We start from the raw sequence: 18,281 nt of genomic DNA on the forward strand, positions 1-18,281 counted from the left end.
AATCTCCCCAACGTTACAAAACGTCCATATAAATAAACGCATAACTGTAAACCTTATTATATTTGAAGGGATCACATGGGAAATTTTTTATTTTTACACATTTATGTTTTCTGCAAGCAAACTTTTCATCTTTGGGAATAACGGTAAACATTATTTTATACCTTAAAAAAAACATTAAAATTGACATTTTTCGACATTCATATTGGGGATTGAGCCACAACAGATTATAAATTCTTTTTAAATACAAATATTAGAATATGAGACTAAAGTGTCATAGGAGTTCGAACATGAAGTCACTAGTTTGCAAGATGAAATCTTTTTCCACTAGGTTGGACTCCGTTGCCAACAAACTTTATTTTTCGTTTGTTTTTTGGGATTTTTTACACAGTGACTGTGAGGAGGGAGGGCAGCCTATTTTTGTCCTTTTAACTAAGCACTCCAACTTCTTGTCCCCCAAAAATAAAATTGCCAACCCAACAGGGGCCACAACAAGCAAATCACACTCGAGATATTTTCGTTTGCTCATTCATTTTGGCTATGGCATTGCCTTTTATGGACTGTAACATCACAACCACCTAAAGCTATCAACCTCCTCAGCCTTTCCTCTTCTTTCACAACGGTTACTTTCCCTTCCTTCAATTCAATGCCCCTATAACGGCTCTATTTCTCTCTCTTTCTCTTATTTCATTTCCTTTCTTATCTTATTTTCAAGTGTTTTTGTGCATATACATATACGGTCACCTGAACTGTCATTCCAAAAGTGCGTAGGGGAAGAGAGAGTTTGAGTCTTTTGGTGTTTAGAGAGAAACCCGGATGGATCTCACTTCGTTCTTGACGTCCTTAGGGACGTCTTTTGCCATTTTCGTCATTTTGATGTTTCTCTTCACATGGCTTTCAAGGAAGCCTGGGAACACTGTGATTTACTATCCCAATCGGATCTTAAGAGGCTTGGATCCATGGGAGGGCGGGTCCAAGACCCGAAACCCGTTTGCTTGGATCAAAGAGGCTCTAACTTCCACAGAACAGGAAGTTATCTCCATGTCAGGGGTTGACACTGCTGTGTACTTTGTGTTCTTGACCACTGGTTTGTCTCTGCCTCTTGTCTGTTTGACAAGTTTAAAAATTACTGTTTTCTCTTTTGTTTGTACCTGACACTTTCTGGGTTTTGTTCATTTGCTGAAAGCCTGAAATTATTAGAGCTTTGTTGTTGATTTGGTAGGATGGACTAATTTGAAGGCAACTCTCAGATTCCTATTGTTGCTATTTATGTGAATAGTTAAGGGTTAAGCCTGTTTCTTGTAGCCCTCTTCTCCTCTTTTCTGCATTTCATAAACTAGCTCATCAATGAGTAGTGTTCTACCAGCTTGTTTATACCCAAAACCCTACTTATTTTAAAGGTTCAGTCTATTTCTTGTAGCTCTGTTCACCTCCTTTGCATTAATGCACGAGTAGCGTGTTTCCAGTTGGCCTTTACTTTTAAAACTATGGATTTGTGTAAAAATGAACGGAATTTTATGTTAGGATACTGTGCCTTGCAAGGTGAACAAGATATATATGTCATGGGTGAACTTGAACACAGTAGTTGTTACAGGAGAAGCTGTATGCAACGTGGTTATTTTGTTTCCGTGTTTGGGTAAAAACTGTATGCAATGCTTGACCTAAACATGTTAATTTTTGTTTGTTTATAAAGTGCAAAATTTTGAAGTTCTAACTTTCCTATTGATGCGCCAGTGTTGGGAATATTGGTTTTATCCAGCCTTATTCTGCTACCAGTCCTTCTGCCAGTTGCTGCCACTGACGTTGGAGACAAGTTATCCATCAATGCCACAAGCAATGGCACTTTTAATGACCTTGACAAGTTATCGATGGGACATCTCCAGGTAAGCTATACAAATTTTCATGAATGTCTCGGTCTTTTTCTTCTTTTCCCATGGGATCAAACAACCATTTTTAATTGTGGTAGCTCTGGGTTTTCTTATAATCTTTTTGAATGATATCATTCGCGTTCCTGAGTTGGGAGCTTTTAGTTTTATAGCTGTTCATGTTAGTGCTAACATGATGAACATGAACTCATACTAACTTCGTTTATGTATGTCTTTTTGGGTGTACAGGAGAAGAGTCCTAGGTTGTGGGCATTTCTGATAGGCGTCTACTGGGTTTCTTTTGTTACGTATTTCTTGTTGTGGAAGGCATATAAACATGTCTCCGCCCTTAGAGCCAATGCTTTAATGTCTCCTCAAATGAAGCCTGAACAATTTGCAATTCTTGTTAGAGACATACCTGCGGCTCCTGCAGGTCAACTTAGAAAGGAGCAGGTCGATTCTTATTTTAAGACTCTCTACCCCGATACATTTTACAGATCATTGGTGGTCACAAATAATAAAAAGGTATGGTTCTCGATTTGCCATTTCCTAAGCATTTTGTGCCTTTGTTCTCTGTTATGGGTGTGAACATCTCTGATTGGGTTTGGCTATTCCATTTTCCTGTTAGGATAGGACTTTTATCACAATTGATCGTTCTTCCTTAACATTAAAATTTATTATCTATTTGGGCGTCTGGAATCTTTTTTTGGGTCAGATAAATTCCACTTTTATTTGGAGCATGTAAAAATTCAAGATGCCTAGAGAAAGTACAGTAGATCAGATGATTATGTTTTTTCAATATGACTGTTGATGGTGTGCTTCCTATTTTAGTTCCATTCATGCTAATTTTATTCTTATATAGGTGAACAAAATCTGGGAAGAGTTGGAAAAGTATAAGAAGAAGCTTGCACGCGCTGAATCAATTTATGCAGCATCTAAAAATACTGGCAATGCAGACGGAAAAAGACCCACTAACAAAACTGGCTTCCTTGGTCTTTGTGGGAATAAGGTGGACAGTATAGATTACTACACTGAGAAGATCAATGAATTAATCCCAAAACTGGAGACTGAACAAAAAGCTACTCTCCGAGAGAAGCAGGAAAATGCTGCTCTAGTTTTTTTCACCAATAGGGTGACTGCAGCTTCTGCAGCTCAGACTCTACATGCCCAAATTGTTAACACATGGACAGTCACTGAGGCTCCTGAGCCTCGTCAAGTCCTTTGGCCTAATCTTAAAATTAAGTTTTTCCAGAGGCAAGTACGGCAGTATGTTGTGTACATCTTCGTGGCCCTGACCGTTGTGTTTTATATGATTCCAATTGCATTTATCTCTGCATTCACAACATTGGACAATCTGAAGAAACTTCTCCCATTTCTAAAGCCAGTTGTGAATCAAGCTGCGATTAAGACACTGCTAGAGGCTTATCTACCTCAAATTGCACTTATAATCTTTCTAGCTTTGTTGCCAAAGTTCCTTTACTTTTTGTCTAAGGCTGAGGGAATCCCTTCTCAGAGCCATGCTATAAGGGCTGCTTCTGGGAAATATTTTTATTTCACCATCTTCAATGTTTTTCTTGGAGTTACAATAGGGGGAACCTTATTCAGTACATTCAAGACCATTGAGAATGATCCTAACTCTATTATCACCTTACTAGCAACTAGCCTACCCGGCAATGCAACTTACTTCCTCACCTTTGTGGCTCTGAAGTAAGTAACAGTTTACACCTTCTAGCTATTCTTTTTCAGTATTAGAAACTGAAACAAGATTGCAAAGTATCTTATTGTTGGACACTAACGCTTCTTTTAACTGCTGTTTGGGGTGAATATAAAGGAGCTTTCATTCATACTTTGTCCACAACAATCATGCCTTTAATAGTGAACTGATTTTCATAACTTCCATTGATGACAGGTTTTTCGTTGGCTATGGTCTTGAACTGTCCCGAATAGTTCCTCTAATCATTTTCCATATAAAGAGGAAGTATCTTTGTAAGACCGAAGCCGAGTTGAAAGCAGCGTGGCTTCCCAGTGATCTTGGTTATGGGACTAGAGTGCCTGGTGATATGCTCATCATTACAATTGTCCTCTGCTACTCTGTGATTGCCCCACTGATCGTTCCATTCGGTGTTCTGTACTTTGGCATTGGATGGCTTGTCCTTCGGAATCAGGTATACTTCTGTCTTCTATGAATTGCCAGTTTCCAGTTTTCAGTTGAAAAACTCTTTATCATTTGCCTATTAGTTTAGGCACAGCCCATGATATATGCTATATCGAAAACTAAAGCTTATTCTTTGATTGAGCAGGCACTCAAAGTTTATGTTCCTGCATACGAAAGCTATGGAAGGATGTGGCCTCACATGCACGTTCGAGTTCTTGCAGCTCTGATATTGTACCAAGTTACCATGTTTGGTTACTTTGGTGTGAAAAAATTCGTCTTTGCACCATTCCTAATCGTACTTCCCATCCTGTCCTTGCTCTTTGGTTTCATCTGCCGCAAGAAATTCTACCGGGCTTTCCAAGACACTGCTCTTGAAGTTGCTGCTCATGAACTAAAGGAACTTCCCAACATGGAGCAAGTTTACAGAGCTTTCATCCCACCAAGCCTGGGATCTGAGAAGATGGATGATGATCAATTTGAAGACGCTCAATCTCATGTTTCGAGAGCAGGATCATTTGCCTAGTGTATAATAGTCAGTATTGTAGTTTAGAAGAGATTTGGTTTTATTTTACTGAAACTAGTTTGGATTTGGATGATTTGTCAGTTGTTTATAACATGTGATTAGGAACCCCTCAGCATTGCGTTGTTTGTAGCATCTTGGATATATTCCTTGTAATGTTTGCCTGGTGGAATTTCTTTTAGAGTCATGTTTGATGTGAATATGGGTCTCTTCTGTTTTGCACCAGGAATTATGTCTCTGTTACAGATGATTCATCTCGTCCTTTAGATTTCATGATTTAGTTTGTTACTTTGTTGTTTCCTCTGGTTTACAATTTGCAAATTATGTTCCTGTTGATTAAAGCAATCTTGATTCTTATTTAAAAAGAAAGAAAAAAGCAGGATTAGGCTAATTGATTAAGGCAGCGTTCTTCCTTGCACTCGATTTCGAATTCTGTTTCCTAGATTAGATTAATTTAAAATAATTTATATAATTAAAAAAGAAATAGTAATAAATACAACTTTTTTTTTTTATTTTTATTTTTTATATAAAAAATAAAACCATCAATTAGACCAAGCTCGACTCATAGTTGGCGCCTCTCAGCAGGGCCAAAAGCCTCAAACGCCACCATAAAACTCTCCATGAAAGATTTCAAAGCCACAACACAAAACCCATTTGTCTGAACCTCCAAAAACCCACACAAAACCCTTTGAAAACCAATGGCTTCATCTTCGCCACCAGGCACGGTGGTCCACAACCGCTTGTTAGGGTTCCTCATATGGCAATCTATCCCCTCCACTGTCATCTTCTTCATCTTCAAAACCCTCTCATCAACCATCTCTTCCACTTCTCACTCCACCGTCAAACCCCCATTCCCATTTGCCCCGTCTGTTTTTGCCTTTATTACATTCTTGACCTTCCACCTTTCACAGCTTCTCTTCTCCTTCTCACTATCCCTCATCTCCTCACCCCACCCCCACCGCCTAGCCTCTCCTCTTCAGCTCGCTCTCGGCCTCATTCGCTTCCTTTTCGTTCCCGGTGGCTCCGAGTTATCGGAGTCTCCCGAGTCTCGGGTTCGGGCTAAGTTATCGATCGGGTTCCTGCTGTTTTTGGCAGCGGTGGCGGTTTCGGGGTTCGTTGCTATGGTTTCGGTGTGTGTGAAATTTGGTGATGGGGTTGGGGTGATTGGGGCAGTGGGGTTTAGGGGTTTTGTGATGGGTTTGCTTTATGGCTTGTATTATGTCTATTACCGCAGATGGGTCTTCGAGTTTCCCATTATTCAGGTCAGCTTTCAGCTACTTATGTACATCTTTTGAATCTGTCTCTGTTTTCTTCTTTGTCCTAAAAGAAAAATTATGTTATACTCTTTGCTGCTATACTGTGTTATAGTTTTTGGTGCTATAGCTTTGGTTGCTGGGAAACCTGGAAGTAGCAGAAGTAAAATGCATGGCTGGTTCAAAGTGTGCAGGCTGTGTAAAATAATGTTTCATTCTGTGTTTGTTTTAGTGGAGTAACGAGCACCTGGGTTTGGATAAAATGGTAGATTACTATGATTAGATGCTCAAATACCCTAGTCAATTGATTGAAAGTGAGTTTCTAGTTCCACACACAACTAATCATATTTCGACAAATTGCGTTCATACCTTAGATATCTAGGATGATTACAGTAGTTTCATGTTTTGAGATGTAGAGCTCAAAGGGAGTGGGGAGCAAAAGAAAGAAACAATCCAAGTTTTGCTATAAATTGCCAAATCATGTTAAATATGATGAGATGCTATCTGTCATTGGGTTCTCTGAGTAATTAAGGGTTTTCCCATTTATAGTGTCTATGTTGGAGTACGGAATTCCTCTCTTTTTAGATATTTTTACTTTTCTTGTTTATGAGCTGCAATACGCATTGGATGTAGAAGCATGTTAAATTTACCGGTTGAGAGTTGAGACTCTTTGAGTTGCACTCAGATTTACTAAGTTTTCAGTCTTAATTAATTGTTAGCCTGTTTAAATATCCTCATGTTGCCTTTTGCGTTCTCCTCACACAAGTCGTGGCTCTTACTCTAATTGCTTATGTCAACAGCGTCCTCCTTTTTTCAGCTTCAAGATGGGACTCCCTTCGGCTATCACACGATCCTTGAAGCTATCCTGCCTGGCATCCCTGTTTTCAGCTTTTCTGGTGGTGTTTCTGCCCCACCAGCTTCAGAACCAAGCTACAATCGGAAAGGTCATTGCTGAGCAGATTATATTTTACATTGGGAGTTTCTTAGTGTTTCTCTGCTGGGAAATAAGTCACCATTTACATCAGGTTTGGTTCTTCAAACATATTAACATGGTTGCTAATTTTCATTAATGTCAATACTACTGCACATGGTTGACAAAAACATTGCTGTAGCAGATCAACTAAAATATTTTGATGTTTGTTCTGCTGGAAGTTCTTGTATATAATTTTTTTTTTCAAATACTCACTTCTTTGGTTTGTATTAGATTAGGTATATGATTCTTTGAATATAGAAGTACCAGGGTATATGAAAATTTCTTGCGTGTTGTATTACCCCCTTCCAATGCTTCATTAGTTCCCATCCCCATACAATTATAAAAATGGATGTGACATAATATTAACAGAAGTCATGAGTGCAATAAACTAGAGCTTCATGCCGCGTAGACCTGTTCAATTGGTTTTCTATTTTTGTTTCTTTCGTATATTTTATTTTTCAATTTTTTCTTTCTGATGTCATATTATGGAATTAAGCTATTGTCAAGTAAATAATTGACTGGTTTCTTCTTCTATGCCTTTTTATGGCTTTTCATATTGGTGGATAAACAATATTTTCAGCCTTTTCTGGGTGTCAATTTGGATTCTTAAATTAAGTGCTATCGAGAATTATCTCAATGCTGTGCTACTTTAATATGACTGCATCTCATATGATTGCAATAGGGTCCTTATGGGTATGGTGTTGGCCTTGAACCTCTAGACTTCATTCTTCTTGGATGTTTATTTGACAATTCTGAGATATTTCTTCTTTCATTCACTAATACTTCGTAATGCTCTTAACTCCTAAATGCCTGTGCCCTATGTCCATGCTTCACAGCTATGTTACTTGTGTAAAATTTCCTTTGGTGCAAATTTAAGAAATGTTCTTGTATGCCCTGTATAATTCAGTTTAATACGTATATCCTTGTTTCTTCCTAATGTAAGAACCCGTCAAAGAAACTTCATTTATAATTTGAACCTAAGCTAAATCAAGTGTTTAGTGTCAGTAGCTTTAGATGGAATTTTTATATGAACTTAGCAACTTTTCTAGGATGTGAACTTAGCTGCCCAGTGACACTAGAAAACTTGCTATATGGGAAACTTTATAAATCATACAGCTTGATCTCTTGTACTTTTTATTCTTTTTTGGTTAAAGAATTTGTGTGCATGGGTGCTATTATGTCTGCTATTACAAATGGTCTGGATTAATTGAATCAGCAGTTTTCATCTTCATATTGTATACCACCCTTCCTTTGATAGTAAACCATGGCTGTCTTCTAATATCAATCTATATTTTTTGAAATTGTGTTGGAATCTAGGTGCTTCATACAAAGAGGTTTGTATTTGCACCACCTAAAGGATCAGCAGCAGCAGAAACAAATCCAAGTGAGCATCTCCTTTCAGCTCTGGAAGAAAGCAGTCCTAATTCTCTTCTCCAGTATCTTGCATATCTTGATCTCTATATGGTTTGTGAGAATAATGTTGATACTTGGCGACGAGCTGCATTTTTTGAAGAAAGTGGTGAAACTTACAAAAGAGTTATATATGTATGCTTGCGGCCTCTGGAGCAGCTTGCATCAAAGTTGGGCGAAGGCTTGGAAAGTTCTGTTGAAAAAAGCTCCCAAATATCGAATCAGTTACTGTCGCCAACTGACCAGCGCCTAGACCCAAAATACTCTGAGCCATTGAACAACTTCCAGGTAAACAGATACTTCTAACAAACACTTGTGGATACATGCCTACAAGTGTGTGTGCATTATTTTTTTTAATGTTTTTTCCAGTGTATGTCATACTTCATTTACTCAAACTGTGAACTAACATCATGCATGGAGTTATCCATACATACTTTATGATAAAACAACATGGTACAGGTACTTTGCCTCCTTTCCTTCTGGGCATTGTTAATTATTATTTGTAGGAGCCAATTCCTCACAAAAGGATAGTCATTATGCTCACTGGCTGGTCGCAACAACTTGGAGTTAATGCGTGTGAAGAACAATGCTCCAATCTTCAGCATTCTTTATCATGAGGCTTTAAATAGTGTTATTGAATATTAAAAATATCGTCAATTGTTTTTGCTAGGTATTAGTTGGTCCATGTATGGAGATGTGTGGAGATATATGAGCCTTTAGGCACAAAATTACTGAAATGAATATGCATAGAGATTCTTGATGATATGTTGATGATTTTCTACAAGAAAAGTGGGAAAAGAAATGGGTAAACTAAACAGACAATATCTTTGATTTCTCATCAACTAAAAAGTCTAATAGTTATATATATATTTTTCCTCTTATGCAGCTATATGCATGGTGTGCCTGGACGGCTGCCTCACTGACTACATGCTCACACAGAGAGGACAGATTTGGGGTTGCCCAGCTTTCTGGCAGTAATGCCTCTGTGATATCAACACTGATTTCTTGTCTTCTTGCTGTTGAATCATACATGGGGAAGAAGACCAGTTTGCAATCTGCACAGCATTTTATGGGGTCGACTGGTTTTAAATTGAGAACCTCGAGTGTGGGGAATATTGGCATGGGTAAAAAGAGAGCTGGCCCCCTTCATTCAAAAGCATATGCCATTGCTGATGTTCTGAGGAACTCAATCTACCATATTGTGTCTACTTTCCATGATCAGATGGCAAGCAGTGCTAAGAAGGGTCTTCTTGAGAAGGATTGGATCATCAGTGACAAGCCTCCTTTTGGAACACGCGAGCTTCTCGTGCAGAAATTGCATCTTTTCCTGGACTTTCGAGCTAGCTAATTGCTTGTCAATTTGCTGGGATTCAAACCTCTTCTTGCCTATTGAATCATTGGACTTGGGGCGGCATACATGTGAAGAGCTGGTTTTGTTTCTTAACCTAAGTGAGTGGTGGGTGGAAAGCTGAAGGAGATAACATCATATTTATTACAAAGTAAAACCAAATGGATCCTATGAATTAAGCTGTATGGTTGATAGAAGGCACTTGCATCAACTGTTATACCGAAATCAAAGGTTTTTCCCACCCTGTTTTCTTTGTGTTATAGCCGGGTTCAAATTAATTTTGCTTTACTCAAACTATGGTTAACAACTGAACGAAGTATTGTCAATTGAAAGACTTTTTTTCATTTCTTGTTTTGGTTGCTTGTTTTTGGTGATATATGTATGGGTGGAAGAACCAGAACAAAAAGGTTAGGCTAGGTTAGGTATGAGCCGAGAGCTTCCCAGTTGCCTCTGTTGCCATGGATTGAGGCTTTTTGTGTGTCAACTTTGATTAAGTATATTATTAGTGACCTTCATTTTATTATAGTTATTGTTTATGAGTATAAAATTGCACTTATAAGTCGCAATTCGATGCTTATGTTTCTAATTAAACTGTAATTATACATGGAAGAACGTGATTAAATGAGTATGGTGTGAAAAGAAGGGAATGGATTCCATGACTACGTGTTGAAAGTCAAAGTCATTTGGTAGGTACTTTTTCTCTTGCGTGATATCTTTTCTTTGTTATATATGTTGCCCCTTTGCCTTGAAGTTGCCATGGTCTGTGTGCCTATGCATTGCCCTCATTGTTTCAAAATATTATCAATGCCATTATATAGCTTTTCTAAGTGGCAGTCTTGGTAATTTCCTCTATGATCAGGGTCAAACTTTTAGAGCTTGGGTTGTTAGGCTGGGTAGATTGGGATTTCCACTTGTGACCATGTCTACAACCACCAGAACAAGTCTAAATTAAATACAAATGGTCAATCAACGTGCAAATATTTCTATATCTTGAGTCTTTCAACCCACGCGTGACACATTCATTATTTAATTCCCATTTTCTTGACATGATTGTTGAGTCTTCTATCCTTCCCTTTGTATATAAATTGATCACTTTTTTCCCTTCCCCACATTTCCAACCTCAATTCCTTCATCTTCTAAGCTTAATTTTCAATCCATAGGAGCTCGTAACTCCAGTGGTAGAGCACTTAATCTCCACATTCACCACAAGAGTTCGAGTCCTAATCATCCGGCCTGTGTGCTTTGAAATTTGAGCAGCATCAACAAAGTCAACCATGGCACTTTCAAGTATGATGTACACCCATCTTCCAGTCACTCAAGCTGCCTCCGGCGCAACCCGGTTTTCCTTAATCCGTTCTAGTCATCATCAAGAAGCTGTTCTTGATCACCAGCAAACAAAGACATCAAACAAAGCCAATCGTCTAGCTGAATCACTAGCCCATCTCCTTCACCTTCATATCGATACCCCTCCAAGAACCAACACTCACTCAACTAATTGGAATTTGTTTACTGAAGAGAAAATTTCAACTCCCACAACTTCCCCGAAGGACAGCATATCAGAAAAATGGCGTGAAATTCATGGCTCAAATGATTGGGAGGGTCTTTTGGACCCTCTGCATCCTTGGCTAAGAAGGGAGATTGTCAAATATGGTGAATTTGCACAAGCAACATATGATGCTTTTGATTTTGATTCATTCTCAGAGTACTGTGGGAGCTGCAGGTACAACCACAACAAGCTTTTTGATGTGTTGGGTCTAAGCAAAAATGGCTACACAGTGAGCAAATACATTTATGCAATGTCTCACATCGACATGCCGAGTTGGCTGGAGAGGTCTCATTTGGCTGACACTTGGAGCAAACACTCAAACTGGATGGGATTTGTTGCTGTCAGTGATGATTTGGAGACAAGAAGGATTGGAAGGAGGGATATTGTGGTGGCTTGGCGAGGGACGGTGGCGCCATCTGAGTGGTATGAGGATTTTCAGAGGAAACTGGAGCCAATTGGGCATGGAGAGGCCAAAGTTGAACATGGGTTCCATGGGATTTACACTGCCAAGTGTGAGACTACAAGGTACAACAAGTCCAGTGCCTCAGAGCAAGTCATGAAAGAAGTGACAAGGCTGATGGAATTTTATAGAGCACAAGGTGAAGAAGTGAGCCTTACAATTACAGGGCACAGCTTGGGTGGTGCCTTGGCTTTGCTCAATGCTTATGAAGCTGCAGAAACAATTCCTGGCCTTCCCATCAGTGTGGTTTCCTTTGGTGCACCTAGAGTTGGCAATATTGCCTTCAAAGATGAGCTCAACCAAATGGGGGTTAAGACCTTGAGGGTTGTGGTTAAGCAGGACATGGTGCCTAAAATGCCAGGGCTTGTTTTGAATGAGGGTCTGCAGAAATTTGATGACATAACAGGCACATTGGACTGGGTCTACACACATGTTGGAGCTGAGATGAAGCTCGAGGTTGGTTCGTCGCCTTACCTCAAGCATGGCGGGTTCAATTTGCCAGGGTTTCACAGCCTTGAGACCTACCTTCATCTTGTGGATGGTTTTCTAAGCACAGAAACTACTTTTAGGTCAAATGCTAGGAGGGACTTTGCCTTGGTGAACAAGGGATGTGACATGTTGGTGGATGATCTTAGAATCCCACAATGTTGGTACCAATTGCCACATAAAGGGCTAGTTTGTAATGCTCATGGGAGATGGGTAAAGCCCAAAAGAGACCCTGAAGACATACCTTCACCTACAAGAGAAGCACAAGCACAAGCACATGCTCTTCAAGTAGAGATGATGGAATCAGACTATGCACTTAGTTTTTAAAATTGTAAACTTTGACAGTTAAAAACTTGAAATGTCTCCACATTTTGTTACCATTTCTTGGCTCTGTCATAATGGATCTCTCACAAGGTTTAAGAAATATGATGAACTTATTATAAAGTTTATCATGGAGCATCAACAAACACCCAAAACACAAGTTGCTGATGCCAATTAGAACATCTGCCAAAAGCAATCTTTGCAAAATTGATCATTTTTTAAATAGACATAGTTTCATATAATTTAAAACCACAATTATACATCAACTAATGGGTGCAGTCCTAGAGTCTTAGAGTAAAAACTATTGTATGTCCTTATTGCAACTTGTGGGTCGGTTGTAATTTAGTTGGGCAAAAGTGGCACCATGGTGTTTGATGAAATACCCCAGTGAAATTAATTTGTGCGGACCTACCTTGTCAAACCAAGTTAGGCGCAGTTTGTTGTTGAGATTTGCTGTTTGATAAAGAAATAATGAAGATTTTCAAATAGCATTCATAACTAATAGGGAAAAAGATACATGAAGTCAAAGAGTTTCAATTCGTTTTCAATGATTCGCCTCAAGGAGAAAAATGGGGATATAAAAAATTAATTCAATGTATAAGAAAGACTCAATTAAAACCTATTTAGACTTAAAATTGAAAAAAAATAAATACCACCTTCCAGCCACCAAAGAAGTAGATACGCATCTGGTCGATAACGAAATAGGACAAAAACAACAAAACCACGACACATAGCACATTGTGCAACTAAGCATAAATGCAGCCATACAAGAATTGGGGCGACCGGAATTAAACTGTTGTTTTGTGTGGGATCGATTATTGTGAGATCACACACCTTCTATAGATTTGCCTACGTACTATGTATCTGCCTTCAACCTGACCCCGGAGAGAATTTGACTACATAACAACTGGATATGAGTTGGGATTAACTGTTATGGCAGACACTAATTTATGCGAAGTACCCGAACCCTAACGCATTTAACCAAACTGTGTTCTACACGCGGATAAATTGTCCCCTATGATACCGGCCACGCTAATATTAGGGCATTCAACCTAAACTTATTAGTCAGCAATACATAGAGAAGTTGAAGAATCTCTCCTGTAATCGAAATATAAGGCTTAGAATTCTCCACCTGGGATTTTATATTCTCCAAAACCCTTATATATATAACCATACTGTTTCACTAAGTGGAACTCAAGTACTCAATAACAATTCTTATTTCACTCTTCCAATCCCAGCCCTCGTTGTGTGTTTCTCATTTCCAATATTACATCCAAATGGCCAGCCTCGTATTCGAGCATCCACAAGAAAACAGTACTGCCCACATGACCACTAGCCCTCTAGACCCTGAGGAATTCAGAAGGCAAGGCCACATGGTCATAGACTTCATTGCAGATTATTACAAAACAATTGAAAAATACCCAGTTCTTACCCAAGTCCAACCGGGCTATCTCAAAAAACGCTTGCCAGAATCTGCCCCATACGACCCTGAACCTATTGAAACCATCCTCCAAGACGTTCAGGACCACATTATCCCTGGCCTAACACATTGGCAAAGCCCTAACCACTTTGCCTACTTCCCTGCAACTATCAGCACCGCAGGGTTCCTCGGCGAAATGCTCTCCACTGGTTTCAATGTTGTGGGGTTCAATTGGATTGCATCCCCAGCTGCAACTGAGCTCGAAACCATTGTCATGGATTGGCTTGGAGACATGCTCAAACTTCCCAAGTCTTTCCTTTTCTCTGGCAACGGCGGCGGTGTATTGCAAGGCACTACTTGTGAGGCCATTGTTTGTACCATGGCAGCTGCCAGGGATCAAATGCTAAGCCAAATTGGTAGAGAGAATATTGGGAAGCTAGTTGTGTATGGATCAGACCAAACACATAGCACGCTTCAAAAAGCTTCTCAAATTGTTGGGATTCACCCAAAGAATTTCAGGGCCATAGAGACCATAACATCAACATCATTTGCACTATCACCTGAGGTGCTAAAATCGACTATTTGTTCAGACATAGAAGCTGGGCTTGTCCCATTGTTTCTATGTGCCACAGTGGGAACAACCGCACAATAACAGCCGTTGATCCATTGGGGCCACTCTGCGAGGTGGCAAAAGAACATGGCATGTGGGTTCATGTGGACGCTGCATATGCTGGAAGTGCTTGCATTTGTCCAGAGTTTCAATACTTTATCGATGGCGTTGAGGGTGCAGATTCATTCAGTCTCAATGCGCACAAATGGTTCTTCACAACCCTCGACTGTTGTTGCCTCTGGGTTAAGAATCCAAGTGCTTCGGTGAGCTCACTTTCGACGAATCCGGAGTTTCTGAGGAACAAGGCCACGGATTCGAAGCAAGTGGTGGACTACAAGGACTGGCAAATAGCCTTGAGCAGGAGGTTCAGGGCCATCAAATTATGGCTTGTGCTTAGAAGCTATGGTGTGGGTAACCTTAGGAACTTTCTTAGGGAGCCATGTGAAAATGGCCAAGATTTTTGAAGGGCTTGTGGGGATGGACAAAAGGTTTGAGATTGTGGCCCCTAGGCATTTCTCTTTGGTCTGTTTTAGGGTTTCTCCATCAGCAATTAGCAAGGCTAATCCAAGCCTAAGTGATCATGATAATGGTAAGCTTAAGGCACATAATTATGAGTAGTTAAATGGTGTAAAATGTGTAGTTAACGAGGTGAATAGCAAGTTGCTGGAGGCGATTAATGGGTCGGGTCTGGTGTACATGGGCCATGCTGTGGTTGGAGGGATGTATGTGTTAAGTTGCGCAATTGGAGCAAGTCTCACTGAGGAAAAGCATAGAGCCATGGCTTGGAATGTGGTGCAAGAACATGCAGATGCCATCCTCGCCACCATGGATTGATGATGCAAACAAAACCCCAAGCCTGAGGTCATGAGAATACTTGTAGGCAAAGCAATTTGAATCATGGGGTTCAAACTATATAGTATACACATATAGATAGTAGGCAATAACGTTCCTTGGAACAATTTGTTTTGCAGATGGCCAAAGCTCTATCCACAATATATTTCCAATATATTAGAACATGTTCTTAAATTTTACAATAATAAACATGGACCAGGGAGTAACCAATAACAACTGTAGTCTGTAGGTATAAATATCAAGGCCAACCCCCGCAAGAACAACGAAAATAAATTGGAAAAGGAACCTATTGAGACACACAAGGCTCTAAATTGTTCCCAGGTCTTGTCTTTTGTAATCTTAGATACTGTAAGAAAATGAAAGAGGATACAAGCAAATAGAAAAGTGTTTGCTCGACGATTAATTTAGTTTTCAATCAGATTTCCAGAGTTTAGAGTAGTCTTTCTTTAACTCGAAAGCCTACGCACGCTCTCACATCTTCATCAAATCTCTTTCATTTTCAATTACAATACACATAGTTGTAAACTTTCTGTACAGAAAATTCATATAGTTTTCATGGCTTAAATGATTGGGAAGGTCTTTTGGACCCTCTGCAAATTCATATAGAAAGATACTCAAAAAAACTATAACAGTGCAAAAGCAAAGATCGATGCATGAAATCAAAGAGTTTCAATTTTTTGTTTCATGATTCCACCCCAAGCATAAAAATAAAAATTCAATGCATAAGAAAGAGACTCAATTAAAACCTATTTAGACTTAAAATTTAAAATAGATAAAGATCACCTAACTGCCAATTTCAAACCAAATTAATAGGACAAAAGCAACAAAACCACAACATAGAGAGCAGGCATATATAAATTAATGCAGCCATACAAGAACTAAAATGTTGTTTCGTGTGGGATTATTATTGTTGTGAGATCGCATCAATTAAAAGGAATGGATGGGAATTGTGCTATAAACAAACAAATGTCCACTAAGACCCTTCAGAGAATTGGCCTACATAACAACTAATTTGGGAAAAATACCCCAACCCTAAGACAAAAGGACAAACCCGATACTCCTAACATTCAACTCAAAACCAATTAGCAATAAGGGATTTAGCCAAACTGGGTTCTACACGCGGATAAATTGTTCGTTATGATACCATGCTAAAGTTAGGGCATTCAACCTAAACTTGCAGATCTCCTTTAATCTAAATATAAGGCTTAGAAGCCTCCACCTGGGATTTTATGTTCTACAAAACCCCTATATATATATATATATATATATATATATAACACCATTCTGATTTCACTAAGTGGAAGGAACTCAATAGTACTCTTATTTCACTCTTCCAAATTCCAATCCCAGCCCTTGCTGTGTGTTTCTCATTTCCAATATTACATCCAAATGGGTAGCCTAAATTTCGACCATCCGCAAGAAAACAACTCTGCCCACATGTCTGGCCCTCTGGACCTTGTGGAGTTGAGAAGACAAGGCCACATGATAATAGATTTCATTACTGATTATTACCAAAACATAGAGAAACACCCAGTTCTTAGCCAAGTCCAACCAGGCTATCTCAAACAACGCTTGCCAGAATCTGCCCCATACAACCCTGAACCCATTGAAACCATCCTCCGAGACGTGCAGGATCATATTGTCCCTGGCCTAACACATTGGCAAAGCCCTAACCACTTTGCCTACTTCCCTGCAACTATCAGCACCGCAGGGTTTCTCGGCGAAATGCTCACCACTTGCTTCAATGTTGTGGGGTTCAACTGGATGGCATCCCCAGCTGCAACTGAACTCGAAACCATTGTCATGGATTGGCTTGGAGATATGCTCAAACTTCCCAACTCTTTCCTCTTCTCCGGCACCGGCGGCGGTGTGTTGCATGGAAGTACTCATGAGTCTGTCGTTTGCACCATGGCAGCTGCCAGGGACCAAATCCTGAGCCGAATTGGTGAAGAGAATATAGGGAAACTTGTGGTGTACGGCTCTGATCAAACACATAGCGTGATTCAAAAAGTGTCCCAAATTGTTGGGATCCCATCAAAGAACTTCCGGGCCATCGAGACCACAATATCATCATCCTTTACACTGTCCCCTGAAACCCTACGGTTGACTGTTTGTTCAGACATGGAAGCTGGGTTGGTTCCATTCTATCTATGCGCCACCGTGGGAACAACCGCAACCACAGCCGTCGATCCGCTGGGGCCACTCTGCGACGTGGCAAAAGATTACGGCATGTGGGTACATGTGGACGCTGCATATGCCGGAAGTGCTTGCATTTGCCCCGAGTTTCGGCAGTATATCGATGGCATTGAGGGTGCAAATTCGTTCAGCTTCAATGCGCAGAAATGGTTCTTTACAGCTCTCGACTGTTGTTGCCTTTGGGTTAAGAATCCGAGTGCGTTGACAAAATCAATGTCAACGGATCTTGAGGTGTTGAGGAACAAGGCCAGTGAGTCGAAGCGAGTGGTGGACTTCAAAGACTGGCAAATAGCCCTAACCCGGAGGTTCCGGGCCATCAAGCTGTGGCTTGTGCTCAGGAGCTACGGGGTGGCTAATCTTAGGAACTTCCTCAGAAGCCATGTGAAAATGGCGAAGCGTTTTGAAGGGCTTGTGAGGACGGACGAAAGGTTTGAGGTTGTGGTGCCTAGGATTTTTGCTTTGGTGTGTTTTAGGATTTCACCATCCGCAATTAGTAAAGCTAATCCAACTCCAAGTGATGAGAAATGTGTAAACGAAGTAAATTGCAAGTTGCTGGAGGCGATCAATGGGTCGGGTTGGGTGTACATGACCCATGCTGTGGTTGGAGGGATGTATGTGTTGCGTTGCGCCATTGGAGCAAGTCTCACTAAGGAAAAGCACGTAGCCATGGCTTGGAAGGTGGTGCAAGAACATGTAGATGCCATCCTCCCCCTTACCATGTATTAATACATGCTGAGGGAGAGGATGAAATTTGTACATAGTGAGGGAGATAACGTTCAAAATCCTTCAAAACTTTTCAAGGATTTTGAATTATGGGGTTCAAATTATTCGCAGGCGATAACGTTCCTTGTAACATTTTGTTTGAAGAT

General features: G+C 40.0%; 5 protein-coding genes across 5 annotated transcripts; all 5 read left to right on the forward strand.

Annotated features, from left to right (window-relative positions):
- On the forward strand, nt 456–4,825 carry LOC18779227 (CSC1-like protein ERD4). The gene is made up of 6 exons (XM_007211296.2): nt 456–1,084; nt 1,732–1,880; nt 2,112–2,387; nt 2,725–3,569; nt 3,772–4,027; nt 4,163–4,825. The coding sequence occupies exons 1-6, from the start codon at nt 814–816 to the stop codon at nt 4,538–4,540; spliced, it is 2,175 nt and encodes a 724-aa protein (XP_007211358.1). The 5' UTR covers nt 456–813; the 3' UTR covers nt 4,541–4,825.
- On the forward strand, nt 5,089–10,068 carry LOC18778162. The gene is made up of 4 exons (XM_007211355.2): nt 5,089–5,799; nt 6,591–6,815; nt 8,081–8,461; nt 9,060–10,068. The coding sequence occupies exons 1-4, from the start codon at nt 5,236–5,238 to the stop codon at nt 9,519–9,521; spliced, it is 1,632 nt and encodes a 543-aa protein (XP_007211417.1). The 5' UTR covers nt 5,089–5,235; the 3' UTR covers nt 9,522–10,068.
- On the forward strand, nt 10,418–12,437 carry LOC18778220 (phospholipase A1-Igamma1, chloroplastic). Its single transcript, XM_007212763.2, has one exon. The coding sequence runs from the start codon at nt 10,796–10,798 to the stop codon at nt 12,338–12,340; it is 1,545 nt and encodes a 514-aa protein (XP_007212825.2). The 5' UTR covers nt 10,418–10,795; the 3' UTR covers nt 12,341–12,437.
- Nucleotides 13,612–15,198, forward strand: LOC18779575 (tyrosine decarboxylase 1). Its single transcript, XM_020561655.1, is given in 4 exon segments — nt 13,612–14,400; nt 14,403–14,798; nt 14,800–14,953; nt 15,005–15,198. Coding segments are annotated over 4 exon segments (1,533 nt in total).
- Nucleotides 16,606–18,138, forward strand: LOC18781455 (tyrosine decarboxylase 1). The gene has a single exon (XM_007212983.2). The coding sequence runs from the start codon at nt 16,606–16,608 to the stop codon at nt 18,136–18,138; it is 1,533 nt and encodes a 510-aa protein (XP_007213045.2).

This window comes from Prunus persica, chromosome G4, assembly GCF_000346465.2.
Source record: "Prunus persica cultivar Lovell chromosome G4, Prunus_persica_NCBIv2, whole genome shotgun sequence".
Classification (NCBI taxonomy): Eukaryota; Viridiplantae; Streptophyta; class Magnoliopsida; order Rosales; family Rosaceae; genus Prunus; species Prunus persica.

What these genes read in the sequence shown, in the direction of transcription:
- LOC18779227 (XM_007211296.2), top strand. Translation starts at nt 814, where the DNA reads ATGGATCTCACTTCGTTCTTGACGTCCTTAGGGACGTCTTTTGCCATT. An exon ending in TATCGATGGGACATCTCCAG is followed by an intron (nt 1,881 to 2,111) that starts GTAAGCTATACA and finishes TTGGGTGTACAG; the next exon opens with GAGAAGAGTCCTAGGTTGTG. An exon ending in TGGTCACAAATAATAAAAAG is followed by an intron (nt 2,388 to 2,724) that starts GTATGGTTCTCG and finishes ATTCTTATATAG; the next exon opens with GTGAACAAAATCTGGGAAGA.
- LOC18778162 (XM_007211355.2), top strand. Translation starts at nt 5,236, where the DNA reads ATGGCTTCATCTTCGCCACCAGGCACGGTGGTCCACAACCGCTTGTTA. An exon ending in TCGAGTTTCCCATTATTCAG is followed by an intron (nt 5,800 to 6,590) that starts GTCAGCTTTCAG and finishes TTATGTCAACAG; the next exon opens with CGTCCTCCTTTTTTCAGCTT. An exon ending in AGCCATTGAACAACTTCCAG is followed by an intron (nt 8,462 to 9,059) that starts GTAAACAGATAC and finishes CCTCTTATGCAG; the next exon opens with CTATATGCATGGTGTGCCTG.
- LOC18778220 (XM_007212763.2), top strand. Translation starts at nt 10,796, where the DNA reads ATGGCACTTTCAAGTATGATGTACACCCATCTTCCAGTCACTCAAGCT.
- LOC18781455 (XM_007212983.2), top strand. Translation starts at nt 16,606, where the DNA reads ATGGGTAGCCTAAATTTCGACCATCCGCAAGAAAACAACTCTGCCCAC.